Genomic DNA, 14,066 nt, shown 5'->3' on the forward strand with positions numbered 1-14,066 from the left:
CTTCATTCCAGTGGTGTAGCAAGGAGGAGGGGGGGGGGGGGGGTCAGGAAATCCTGGGCGTCACACGGTTTGGGTGTGCAAACTCTTAGGGGCAGCCGTTGAGGGGTTGGTGAACGCAGGAATCGCCAGCCTCCCACACCCGCTTATCCCGGCGGCCGACGCTACCGGGCAGCAACAGCATTTACCGCCACAGGCAGCAAAAGGTCTATCTATGCCGCTGCTCCATCGATGCTAGGTCTGGGTTTAAAGACAAACTGAAGAAATTTTTGTATAATGGATTTAACACTTTGTAAGTCAGTTGAGACTGTATCTTTTAAAAGTTAAGTCCTGCTGTAAAACACTTAAATCTAACATGTAAGCTTGAATATGCTTACCTTAGACACAGGTAGTATGCGCTTTAGTGCTAAGCTAACATTGAAGCTGTGGACTGTTACACTTTTGCACCATAAAAGACCTTATTTATGTAACTCCGTTTGGTAGTAAACTAATTATTATAGCGTTTATTTAACTAACATAAAGTGGTCAGTAGTCAAGATGAACAACTATAAGATGCAAAAGTGATTTTTGTAGATTGTCACAAATAAGATCTACGATAAAGCAGTGGATGACCTGTTGATAGGTTTCTTTCACACTTTCCCCACTCGAGGGAAAGGTGTTCCACATCCATCGATCAGCATTTTAACTTTATGATATTCTTCCTGCTTGTCAATGCTTTTTTGTTTCAATGGTTATTTGTCAAGACACACTTTTGGAACTTAGCAACTTTGGCATGCGGGTATCTCCGAGAACCTTAGCAGGTGGTGGCAGAAGATGTGCATCTTAGTATGCTTACAAAAACATGTTATCTTAAACATCAAGAAAACATGGTCACCATAGCAAAAGCTATAATTGGCTTGTGGATTGCCCACTACCGCACGCCAATAAAAGGGAAGCTTAAGAGGAATGTTAAGAAGCTGAGTGCACTTCAGAACAGTTTTATATAAGCTGTGCAGGGTCTCCTAAAAATAAATGCATATTTCTGCTCCTTGGAAAGAGCTGCATTGGTTCAGCTCGAATAACCTTCAAGAATCTTCTTACACATAAGATACTTTGTAGTAATGCAGCAAAATAGTTGACCTAGTCCATAGTTTGATATGTCCTTTCAAAACTCTTAGATCAATTGACACACATCTGCTATTTCCACCCATGTCGAAAAATGGCAAGGTCCAAATAGTTCCTAGTGATTGCCAGGAGGTTGCGAAATGACCTGCCAGTAGACCTGCAAGGTCTCTTAGAACTGCTACTTTTAGAAAGATGTTAAGTACCCTATTATTTGAATACTTGGATCGACCTATTTTGTGCTACATACATTATTTCATTTGAATTGTAGATGTATGCTTGTACTTCTCCTCTGCTATTTTTCTTACCTATTCTTAAGAATGATTCAATAACTCTGAGGAGTAGGTCATTTAGTGCCACTATGAAGGCATCTCTTAACTACGTTTCTGTGAGGACAACTAAATGCCAACTAAATGACAAATGGAGTCAGAAATAAGATGTTGGTTATCCACTGCATAGCCCTAATCCTGCTAAGGATATCCCAGGTAGAGAGAGTACTGTGGGGAGGAGGTTGGGGAGGTGGTGGTTATGAGATGGAGCATGTTGGTGGTGTAGGTGGTAAGTGGGCAGATACAAGTGTCCAGGGGTGGGTTAATGAAGTGTAGCTGAGAGTAGGTGGTTTGAGGAATTTCAGTATCTTTTAGTTTGGTTATTTTGAGGTGCTGACAAATCTCATCAATACACTTTCCTTTCAATCGTTTAGATGGGACTAGTCACATTGTCAAATGTAATATTTGTGAATTTCGTTCAGAGACCATACAGGATGGTGATGTCAAATTAGGTGGAATTTTGATTTTTAAGACGTTGCATGAAATAAATTTCTGAGAAGTTATCCATCATGGGTTATGCCAAAAGACAATGAGGTCTATCTTTGTAATCTTTTTTTTGAGTTGGGGTTGTAGGCTTCTGCTATGAGGTTTTTGGGTCTGGCTTAAATGTGATATTTGTTATTCTTTTGAGGGCCTTTTTTAAGTTGTTGTTTCTAAGTAAAGTAACAAGAAGCCCTGTGCTTGTGCATGGCTTCACATGTCTTATGATAGGGGTCATGGGTATATTCGGTGCCAAAGCATATACAGGGGCTATTCCAATAGGTATAAAGTCTTCATAAAAAAAGGATTCAGATTTACTTCCACATGCATGAATAATCTCTCAAACACAATCAGAAGTCGAATTACAATGGGATGGATACAGGTCCCTTTGGTACTTACATGCCAATGGAACATCAGTTGCACTATATCATTATTTCCATTTTCTTAATTTCCCCAAATTAAGGCTTCAGGGAAAATTCAATTCTTTAATTCTCTTTGGCCACAAATCAAAGTATACTGCAGCGCATGCACTTGGTTTTGCTCTATTTCTATAAGGTCTTCTTTTCATGTAAGAGAGCAACATGCATATTTTAACCTTTCAGTACTTGATCACTTGCAATACCCATTTGACAACCTGAGTGTGCCTTCCTCATTGCCAACTGGAGTACAGATCCGAGGTCACTTGTATGGTGGCTGTCTGGGGCAAATGTAAAACCCCATGTTTCATTAGAATGTTAGGACTGTGATTTCAGATTGAAGATAGACAGGGGCACGGGCATTACTTGTGAATCAAACATTAGGATGGTGGGATGACATCTATTAAGTTGTGAATTCAGGGAGCCAACAGGAGGCCAGGTATGTTTTTAATAGTGGAAAGTGGACAGCAGGCATGAGGTATGGATGGTAATTTGGGTGGGAAGCAGGAGTGGCAGTGGACACCAGGAATGCTCATGATTTAGAAATGCATAATAAATACATTTAACTGGGGAACATGGTAGACAGCAAAACCTAAGTATGTGTTGGATTGTGCCTGAACAAACACCATACATTATTAAAAATTAAACAACTCATTTCAAGAACATCACTAGCAGAAGGCTTCTCTGTGTAGTATGGCATCAACAATATAGACATGGAGTAACCTGGTGCCTTTTAATATCCAAATTATTTATGGTTTGGGAGAACCTTTCTACTCTGTGCAATAATGGTAATATCAATCCATGAATATTTGGTTAGAAATGTTCTCTTGAGCATAGATCACCCTTTCAAAAGTAGCTGCGTTCACCTTGCTTGCTGAAGTACTCTTTTTCTTTGTAGCACTCTTGCGAGAATGTCCACGTTTTGGTTTCCTATTGAGGTCTCCAACACTTTCATCCAACTCTTCCATTTTCATAGATTCCAGGTTGACTGCTGGAATTTCTTGGACTGTTGATGAAGTTTCTTGTTTATCCAATTTATCTGACTGTAAAATATCCTGTAACGTTTCATCTCTTTGACTTGAAAGTACCTGCAGAATAAAAACAATATATTTTTTTAAGTAGTTGCATATTAGATGTTTTTATTGCAATCCTGTTCTAGCATAAAGAGCCTGATAATTTGTTGAACACAACATGACAAACAGACAACAAACAGTACACAGCAATATTAATATAAACTTGAGATGCTTATTAAGGGACAATCCAGTGTTAAAATATATAGTCCCTCAATTTCAACCATCAAGCAGCCAAACTATCAGCCACCTGTTTCGGCCTACTCAGGCTTATCCGAAAAATCATTACTACCCTTTAAAGCCAGACACATCATGATCCAGGGTCTAATCTTGTCACGTTTGGATTTTGGGAATGCCCTCTATCTAGGGGCCCCACAGGCCACCTTAAACAAGCTACAAGTCATCCAAAACTGTGCGGCACGCACCCTGCTCCAGATCCATCATCGTATCCCCGTTAAAACCAAACTCAAGAAGCTCTACTGGCTTACTGTCAGGGAAAGAATCACATTCAAGGGCCTGTGCATCGCCAATCGAGCCTTCTGGAAATCGGGCGCCACCATCAATCACTCTCTGGTCACCCCCTACCAACCAAACAGACAGCTTTGATCTACCTTCTCACACCTTCTCACAGTACCCAGAATCAAGAAGGCCAGATGTGGGGGGACCTTCTTTCTCAGACAACACGGCCAAACTCTGGAACTCTCTACCTCCCCACCAGCGCTCAGAACAGAATCATCTTTCCTTCCGGAAAAAGCTTAAAATCCAGCTGTTCAACAATTCAGACTAGGCTCCCTCCGTTCTTCCACACGCGTTTGTCCGCAGCGCTAGGACGCCTCAGGGTAGATACCGTGCTATACAAATGCTCTTTTTCATTTCATTTCATTTCATCCATTTCATTTGTGAAGAGTTACAATAGATACTAAAATTCAACTGTCAAAGTATTCTTTCCTCTTTTGACCAGTGGGGGGTTGCTGCTCTGTAGTTTTCAATATAGCTGGATCTCTAGTTGATTACAGCAATAAGGTATATCTGGGCATTAGTAAAACTCTTACTCATCTTCAGATTTAGCGAAATCAGTATTTAGCAAAGCTTACAACATTTTGATGCAGCTGTATTAGCTGTCTCTGCATTCTCAAATTATTTTCTAAATGCTCTGCAAAGCGCATTACTCTGTCTACAGTGAACTCCCCACTAGTCTCTCAAAATTGTATCCCCTATGTCCAACCAGAGCTTTGAGCTACTGCAACTTCACTCTTGAGGATTCTGCAATTCTACAAATCTATATACCAAAGCTGTTCTATCTCTGGCATTTGTTTTGGAATAGCATTCGTTCCGGTTTCTGCAGGAGTTTGAAATATTTATCTTTCAGAAGGAAGCTATAACTCTCTTTTTGTATCTGTTTCATAAAAGCATATCACATTTTTTTTATTTGAAGGAGGAATTATTAATTAAAAATTGCAAAATTATAAGCATTCTCGTATCTCTTTCTGATAAAGAATGTTTTGCTATTTACCATGAACTAAAGTACTGAAAAATATGCAGCGAAAAGACTGGCGATCACCATGTCTAGGAATGTGGATAAATAAGATAAGACTCTCTCTTTATCTAAAGGGGCAAACAGAGATAAGATTCTTTTTTTTAATTTTTAGAGGGAAATTTGATCTATAATCATTATGGGAGGTGTCAAGTGGAAAGTTTGCGGGAACTATAATTTAAAACTATTGTGTTGTGAGGTGCAGAAGAACTCTAAATGAGTTCTGCAGTAAGCCAGTAGGTGGAATTCACTACACTTGTTTTTATCTTATGAGGCAGAGACTTAGCAATGAATTATTTTTAACTACGAATGGGACGTAGTAGGAAAATAATTACATCTTCATTAGGGGATGAGCATAAAAATCCCTAGTGTGGGTATTTTTAGAGAAGCATTTAAAAACACAGTTTAACATTTGAATGCTTCCTTTTTCCCAGATACAAGTCCATTTTGTGGCAATTTTTTATATGGTGTAAGTCGTGCATGAAGGCACCTTCCTAAAATGGCCTTCATATTCCTTAATGTTCCTTAATGTTATTAATACAGCAGGATCAAGGCTGATTTGCATATGGTTTGATCTAATCTGAGGTGGCTACAAAATGACAAATTGGAATGTGGCCATGGGAAATGATCAGTGGCTGAGATTAATTCAAATGTTCCATCCATTTGTTTGTTGGGCATATTTTCAATTTAGCGAGCAGCACTACAAAAGGGACGTTTTGAACTTTTTGGATGCAGCAACCAAAGAACACCAAGTGTGATCTGAATAGAAAATGCAGTTGAGCAAGTACAATGCGGACGTATGTTGGGTTGAAGATTCCAAGTGTGTCTTGCATGACTGGATGAGATGAGAAAGACACCACACCTTTTAGGATTTAAATCGTTATATCCCTATAAACCATCAGGCACTGGTATCATCTCTGAGCTATTTCCTACCAAAAGCCCTCATCTCATGGGTTATGGAACTCCTAGATGACTTACACTTGCATGGCCATGTATAGGTGGGGTCCTTTACCTCATATACTTTGGATCATCTTAATTTGGGAAGCAGTTAATTTACATTAAATTCGAGCATACCTCAGGTTGTTTGTCAAGCAATTTCTCTTCCACATCATTAGCTACTTCAGAAACAGCTTGCGTCACCTCGGTCTTAGGTTCCTTAAGTTCAGGTTTAGCTATGATGGCATATTCAGAAATGGTGTCAGAATCTTCCAGTTTAACGGTCTCCATTTCAGCCTTATTAATTTCTTGAACAGGTGGAGTGGCTTGTTTCGCTGATTCCTCTGAGGGTAAATTCTTCTGTGATGTTTTGTCTTTCATGCTGATAGGAATCTGTAGTTGATCCAAAGTGAGAAATAAGTTAGGTATTCATACACTTCCTCTTTCATTCCACACTATTCTGCAGTTTCAGGCTCTCTCTAAAAGTGTAACTCTATATGGCAAATAGGTTTTGTGAAATAAATCATTTACTCTTGTTTATGTAAAAGAGTTTCATTGGATACCCACTATTGCTGGTACATTAGTGGTATGGTAGCATGCCATGATTGGTTGGGAATATAGTCAGGGGAAATTGTTATCAGTTGATGAATAATGAAGCACTGAACATATTAGAGTAAAAGCTCACACTACTTGCATGTTGTTGAATTAAATAAAAAAATCCATGTGCTTAGCAGTGCGAACTGAAAAGTGTCCAATATGACAACAGATGGAAACTCAGTTTAGACGCATAAGTAAATAAAGCAAATTGGGCACTATGTCTACTTACCTACCTACCTACCTACCTACCTACCTATCTATCTATCTATCTATCTATCTATCTATCTATCTATCTATCTATCTATCTATCTATCTATCTATCTATCTATCTATCTATCTATCTATCTATCTATCTATCTATCTATCTATCTATCTATCTATCTATCTATCTATCTATCTATCTATCTATCTATCTATCTATCTATCTATCTATCTATCTATCTATCTGTCTGTCTGTCTGTTGGTCTATCTGTCTATCTATCTATCTATCTATCTATCTATCTATCTATCTATCTATCTATCTATCTATCTATCTATCTATCTATCTATCTATCTATCTATCTATCTATCTATCTATCTATCTATCTATCTATCTATCTATCTATCTATCTATCTATCTATCTATCTATCTGTCTGTCTGTCTGTCTGTTGGTCTATCTGTCTATCTATCTATCTATCTATCTATCTATCTATCTATCTATCTATCTATCTATCTATCTATCTATCTATCTATCTATTTTTTTTATCAGCTTAAAACACAACTTTAACGGCAAACAAGGTTTGGCCATCTCTTTGGAATTTAATCTCTTCACTTTCTAAGCATACCAAATCTCACATAAAAACCTATAGTTTACTACAGGATTGTTCAGAGGAAGTCCAGCCCCAATGCAGACTCTTTACAAGTGTGGCGGCTTAAAGCAACATTCGTGAAAATCCTTAGAAGTTGCAACTTTAAGAATGCGCCAGGATGGTCATGTATGGATTTATCCATAGTCACTCCACTGAAACAAGGTGTGGCTCAGTACACAAACGCATACCCTAAGAAGAGTAAATATGGCTTCAACTGAATGCACAAGAATTCCCCTTGAAGTAATCAGTTTAATAACATTAGCAGATAGAAAGACCAGTTAGTTGGCAATTCAGTATAGAAGTACTGGAAGAAGTAGCATGGAGTGTGAAGAGCACAATCCTTATGGATGGGATACCTCCAAAGCCACAATAATTTTTGTTATATGTTCTTTGTGATTTTGTAAGAAACAAGCACTTCATTTAACGCACGTGATTTGCAGACATTTGTGAGGTGTATCCATCCAAAACTCAAGACACATGTGAAGGTGCTACCCTGCAAATTGGCAGTGAGAATTGCAGTGACCCCTTACTTTGTAACTTAATATTGGAGTATATGTTTAAAATAAACGGTTTGAGGGGGTCTAATTATCATGGTCAATCAGAAGGTGGGCGTTTTTCCTCCTATGCTTATGTGTGGAAACATACAACATGCAATGTATTGTTTTACCAGTATTGTATTTTTATAAAGTGTGTACATTTGCTTTATTCAAGTCCCATTTTGAAAAAAAGCTTTACAACTATAAAATATCACAAATAGACAAGGTATTCTTTGAAATACAACACTTTACAAAATACACAGAGTGCGCTATTGCTGGCAGAATGAGAACACAGCGAAATAGTAATGAGATGAACTGCCAGGAGCCTGGCACTCACATCAGCCTCACACGGTGTGCTTTAGGTCAACAGGCCGACAATTAAATGCAGTGGCCTTTGGGCTATGGGCACGGAAGTCAGGACAGCAGTCATCTGACCAGTGCGGTAAGTGAGAGATCACAATGGCCAGGCTAGTCAGCTTCTCCTTTAGGTATTTCTAAGAGTCCACTTAAATGAAAACGTGTTTATTAGAAGTATCGTTCAACTTTCTTCGCAACTGTATTCCTGCCCTAAATACACCCTAACACTCTGTTTTACTTTGATCTTTGCCTCTTGTCTAAATCTCCTTGTCCAATTAGTGCCATTTTTCTTGAAATTAAGATGTGAATCCTTTCATGGGACTACAGACCTTAAAAGTTCTTTTTACAGCCAGATACAAACCTGTAGCTTTGCAATTTCATAATCATCTGCCCTCACCTTGCTCACTGATGTGTCTTTTTTCTTTATAGCATTTTTTCGATCAAGTCCACGCTTTGGTTTTCTATTCAGGTCAACAAGTCTCCCATCCAAATCTTCTTGTCTTATTATGTCCATTTCAGCCTTAGGAATTTCTTGAACTGGCAAAGCAGTGTCCAGTGTTTGCAATTCCTCTGAATGCAAAATAACTTCTTTCTGGCTGTCGTAAACCTATAGGTTTAAAAAAAAAAGTGCTCTTTAAATTATACAGTTCTTTTCTTCATTAAATTTGCAATTCAGTATAAGAAGGAATTATCGATAAGTGAAATAAACATAATCTGATTAATGGGCAACAAATAACATACAGAAATGTTAACCTCACCAGGAGGTGAATGGCAAGGGACAACCCAGTGTCGTACTGAGAATGGCAACTGTCAGGCCCAGTTCACAGGACATGGGGCAAACAGGTCTACCTGACCTCAGCCAAGGGGGCTGGGGTCGTTCACCTCTGATGTTCGTGGGTGCATCCTACCACAGCTCCTCGAACTGGGCCAAAAAAAAAACCTTCAGTGCCTGACTTTCAATGGCAGCGAATAGAAAGTACTTTAACAAACTTAAAATTGTAATACTACACACTAGAATATGCAATTACAAATATCCAATAATGCAGTGCCACTGGATCCATTGTCAGTGTTCCCTTCTTCCCACCATCCCCTAACCAGGTGTAAGATATAGTAAAGTAGGTTTCAGGCACAGGTGCAGTGCTAACCCTCTTGTTTGGAGTTTGTACACTCAGTTCTACAGTCTTAGGGCCTCATTAGGATGAGGGGCGGACTTTGCCCACCCGTCATCCCATCGTAAATCTGGACCACCCGTCATAAGGGCGGGGGTCCCGGGGGTGCTATTAGGATGTGCCCGCCACAGTGGCGGGCACATCCTGTATTTTCAGCATTGTGGCGGGCGGTGCTCTCTGCACCGCCCGCCACAATGCTGAAAATGCACTTTCACATTGTCATTTACAAAGCGGCAGGCACGCTTTGTAAATGACGATGAAGGGGGGTACCACAGGTACCCCCATGTGCACCCCCCACCTGTACTTCACTCTGGGGGCCCGCAGGCGGCCCCCAGAGTGAAGACCGCATGCCTTTCCGTGGCGGCATCGCCGCCGCGGAAAGGCACTGAAAACCAGACATCATAATATGGCTGGCGGTGTCTGTTAGACACCGCCACCATATTATTCCTTTTCCGCCCCGGCCGCAAGGCGACCGGGGCGGAAAAGCGGCGGACGGTCTTTCCGTCCGCCGTGGCCCCCCCCGCCATCCTAATATGGCGGGGGGAAATCTGGTTATGATATCGGGCGGATTGCCTCCGCCAGGCTGGCGGTGGCTACAGCCAGCCTGGCGGAGGCAATTCGCCCGATATCGTAATGAACCTCTTAGTCTCAGTATGAATGCAGTGCAGCCCACTTCGGGCGCACTTCAGGTCAGTGCCACATACAGTGCACGCCACTTCAGGGTCACAGTGGAGCAGCCCACTCGGGCACACATCGGCAGTGCCACTGTGCAGCTGCTTAATGCAAGATTGTCAGTTCTCCAAACGGAAGCACTCCGGTTGCTCTGCCTCGAGCTCATCTGGGACAGGGACCCTGTACTCTGGGGGGGCAGCTTCTGCTCACTCTGGTAGACAGCACCTCCAGCAAGTCTCACACCCTCCTTCCCTCTTCTTCTCAGATAGATCCACCTCCAGACACTTATGGACAGAAGGACAGCTCTTTCTCCTTTGGTAAATATTTTTAGTTTTAATCTTAATTGTTAATATAGTACCTTTAATTTGTAATTCTTTTGCTTACATTATTGTAGGAATAGTTAATTAGACCCCCCTCGAAAGTCCATCACTTTTCCTTTTGTTGCTTACTTTGGAGTGGCAGTAGTGAATTTAATCCCTGGATGTGTTTTTTTTTTATGTCGTCCTTTTTTCGTTTTCAGTTTTTTTAAAGATTTATTTTTGGTGATTTCATTTTAAACGTTATTTTAATTTTTATAGTAATAGGCTTATTATTTTGAAATAATGTTATTGGTATGTATTTTAAAATGTTTACCATATACTGCTTATAATTATTGGTAGTTATTATAAGTATTTTTATTTAATTATACGTGCTTATTCATCAATTTATTTGTTTGTATATTATAGTTAATATTTTGTTAACACTTATTTTTAAGTATATATTTTAAATTTGTAAATTATTACATTCAATTGCTATATATTTGATATTATATGCATTTTTCCAGGTCATTTTTTAGGTGATATATGTATTTTTTAATTAATATACTCTTTAATAGTCACATTTTAATATACTTATCTATTTTGTGATCATATTTTGGTCTTCCATATTTATGGCCTTAATATTTTGGCCTTTACATGCAAAGAATGTAAAGTCAACATTTGTGTCTTGGATATGTTTGGCAATGTTATTGTTTTGCAATATTTTGTCACCGATATCTCGACATACAACCATAGATAGAAGTACAAATCAGAATCAGAAATCAGATACTGTTTAACAGTAACAGGAAATTCATGTTTAGTTAAATAGTTACAGCAGAAGGAAAGAAGCAATAGCAAAAAATTGTTTCACTCAGAAAAGAGTATGCGGGGACAACATTTTACATAATGACCTAAAAAAGGCACCCACCTGAGAACAACAAATGCTCACAGAAACATGATGTGCATACCTTATAAACATTCAAGACGGGACAGATTATTGTAAAAGGCTATGCAAGAAATTAATCTCATAAGTGTTTGAGCAAAAATAGGACCACCATTGATGCTATAATAAGACAGGGTGTTTTGCTCAATGTAGAATATGTATTAACTATCACCTGACTGAAAAGTGTACAAAAAGTAGCTTCACCTGGAAGAGTTAACTTCTTTCCTCGAAGAGCATAAATGCTGAGTTTAGCAACGTTCATGAGAGCGGGAAGGAAATCAGCGAGCCACAGATCCAAAAGTAAAATACACCTCAAAAGTAGTATACTTTGAACAAAATACCCTGTTTGATGACTCCTACTCCAACACTCATCCTCATCCAAAATAACGTAAGAGATGTTGGAGAAATGAAACTCAAGAGAAACCATGTGCTGGCCTCCAACAAAGGCAAGTACGTCTTTGGAAGAGAGGTGGCTGACTATAGGCTGAGACAACACCAATCTAGGTATTGCTTCTAAAAAGAAAAACAGCAAACGGCCAATTAGACTCCCTTGAACGAAGAAGATGCTTCTGTTGCTAATGAGCTCCGGCACTCAATATTTCATTATAAAGTGAGAGACTGCCTTAGGAACCAGAAATCTCAGTGTACGCTATCATCTCATGAGAAAGGCAAATATTCAGATTGACAGTCAATCCCTGTACATCAGCCCATGGTGCAAGCAAATGCGTTTTCTTGTTAAAATGAAAGTGGTCATAGGACAATAACAAACATTACACTTCTGTGTTGAGATTCAGCCTCCAGTCAACATTGTTTACCAACGGGTGGAGGCCTGTTGATGATCCTTGCCTGAGACTGCATTTCTGTTTATACGTTCAAGCCCTCATTATAAGATTATTCTTAATTCTGATGGGGCTGGCAGCAGCAGTTACCAGCCCCATCAGAATTAGATATGTGGTGTTTCTACATACCTGTTTATTTTCACACAGATATTTTGAGAAATTAGGAATTATCTGGGCAATCATCCTTAAAATTAAAGTTTTCACTTTTAATTGGTATTGTTTTAGGAGACCCTTAGTGTCCAACGTATAAAGACCTGGAGTTTCCATATCACCAATACTCTAGGCCACTCATAATGAGAGCCTAGGGGCTATCATTGTTTAGACATATTTTTTATGTATGTTTACGGATACATCAAGTTTAGCTGGGCTTTTTAACATTATTAACTGTTAATTTACAGACAACTTGCACCACCTGGTTAAGTGTGTCCCCTATCTCCTTTTTGGATTCTTCAGGAAGTTGTACTGCACTGGGATGATCCAGTAGTTTACCCCCATGTTCCTGCTGAATAGTTTCCAGGTCTTTCTGATCCATATCCTTAAATACTGTCGACATATCTTTATCTAATTCAACCGAACTTGGAATCTTGTCATTTATTTATTCTTTCTTGCTGTCAGACTCCTGTAATTGTTTTCCAATAATGCGGTACATAAATATTGCATCACACTATTTGAAATTTAATTTTATTATACAATATATCGAAGTTGATAAATGAATACAAAGCCTAGTTAATAGAGTTGAGGGAAAGAACAACATGCTTTCTGATTTATATAAAACAGTATTATTTGGAAAAAGCAAATCTTATTGTGTCCAATTTTTTTTAACGCCTTCTTGACATACCCAGTGATAGTTTCAGATAAATAGTTGAGAGAAAGAGCAACATGCTTTCTGATCTATACAAAACAGTATTACTTGAAAAATCAGAATCTTATTGTTTCTTATTATTTTACAGTCTGCTTGACATTCCCAGTGATAATTTCAGATAAATATCTGGAGAATCTACAGTAAATGGTAAATTGCTGCAATGGGGTATTCTTTGCCACAGATTACTTAGATGACCCTGGCGAACTCTGGGCGGTTCCCTCAATTCCTACATAGAACCTCTCCTCAAAGTCCACATCCTCTGTGTTGAGGTATAGAATGTCTGACAGCCTTTCGTATACACCTCACAGGTTCAAGGTTTATGGCCTTTTCAATGACAGGTTACAACCCAGACCACCAATATCCTTACCTCCCAACTTGTAAAAACATACCCAATTTTTGTTAGAAAAGATACAAAGCAGTCGATAACTCCAAATACAAAATTATGACCTAAATTAAAGAAAGGAAGGATCATACTCATTTATTATGTAATTTAGATAAGGTCCAGACGTTTAAACATATAGAAATTAATTATGAAACCATATTTACAAGAGTTACTAAGTATTGCAATGACTTAAATAGAGGATAGATGGCTTGTGAAGAAATGGTTTTGTTGCAAATACTTTTGGATTTTTTTTTAGTTCATCATACATATCTGGTACCCAGTAAAAATATTTATTTTAAAAAATATGAATCAATTATGAACACTCTTTATACAAGATATGCCAGAATATAACAATATCTGTCGGAATTCTGATTTGAATGAACCAGGGAATGCGCATTATTAGTATATAAAATTAATTTTGGGTAGAAGTTTTCAAAACAACAACAGGTGTATCCACTAAACCTAAATAGTTGTATTTATATGTCTAGAACCAACTGTGCAGAAAGTATTGAACAGCATACATTATAGGGAATGAAGTAGGTCCAACTTTACACATAATCACACCATGGCAATATCTCAGAGTTTCAAGATTTTTAGAAGCACATGGGAGCAAGGTGTTAATTGCTGGGTGACTTAGCATATATGGGATATAGCTCATTAGAGTAGATTATAAAGCAGTTGTACGTCACACACGAGTTCCA

General features: G+C 38.7%; 1 protein-coding gene across 1 annotated transcript in view; it reads right to left on the reverse strand.

Annotated features, from left to right (window-relative positions):
- The window catches only part of SYNE2 (spectrin repeat containing nuclear envelope protein 2), a 1,843,566-nt gene that overhangs the window by 965,675 nt on the left and 863,825 nt on the right, over positions 1-14,066 (reverse strand). Inside the window, exons 69-71 of the mRNA XM_078660317.1 lie at positions 8,600-8,809; positions 6,002-6,256; positions 3,190-3,411 (exon numbers count right to left, since the gene is read on the reverse strand). Of these exons, the coding sequence (XP_078516443.1) occupies positions 3,190-3,411; positions 6,002-6,256; positions 8,600-8,809 (687 nt within the window). The remainder of the gene's footprint in view (positions 1-3,189; positions 3,412-6,001; positions 6,257-8,599; positions 8,810-14,066) is intronic.

This window comes from Lissotriton helveticus, chromosome 9, assembly GCF_964261635.1.
Source record: "Lissotriton helveticus chromosome 9, aLisHel1.1, whole genome shotgun sequence".
Taxonomy (NCBI): domain Eukaryota; kingdom Metazoa; phylum Chordata; class Amphibia; order Caudata; family Salamandridae; genus Lissotriton; species Lissotriton helveticus.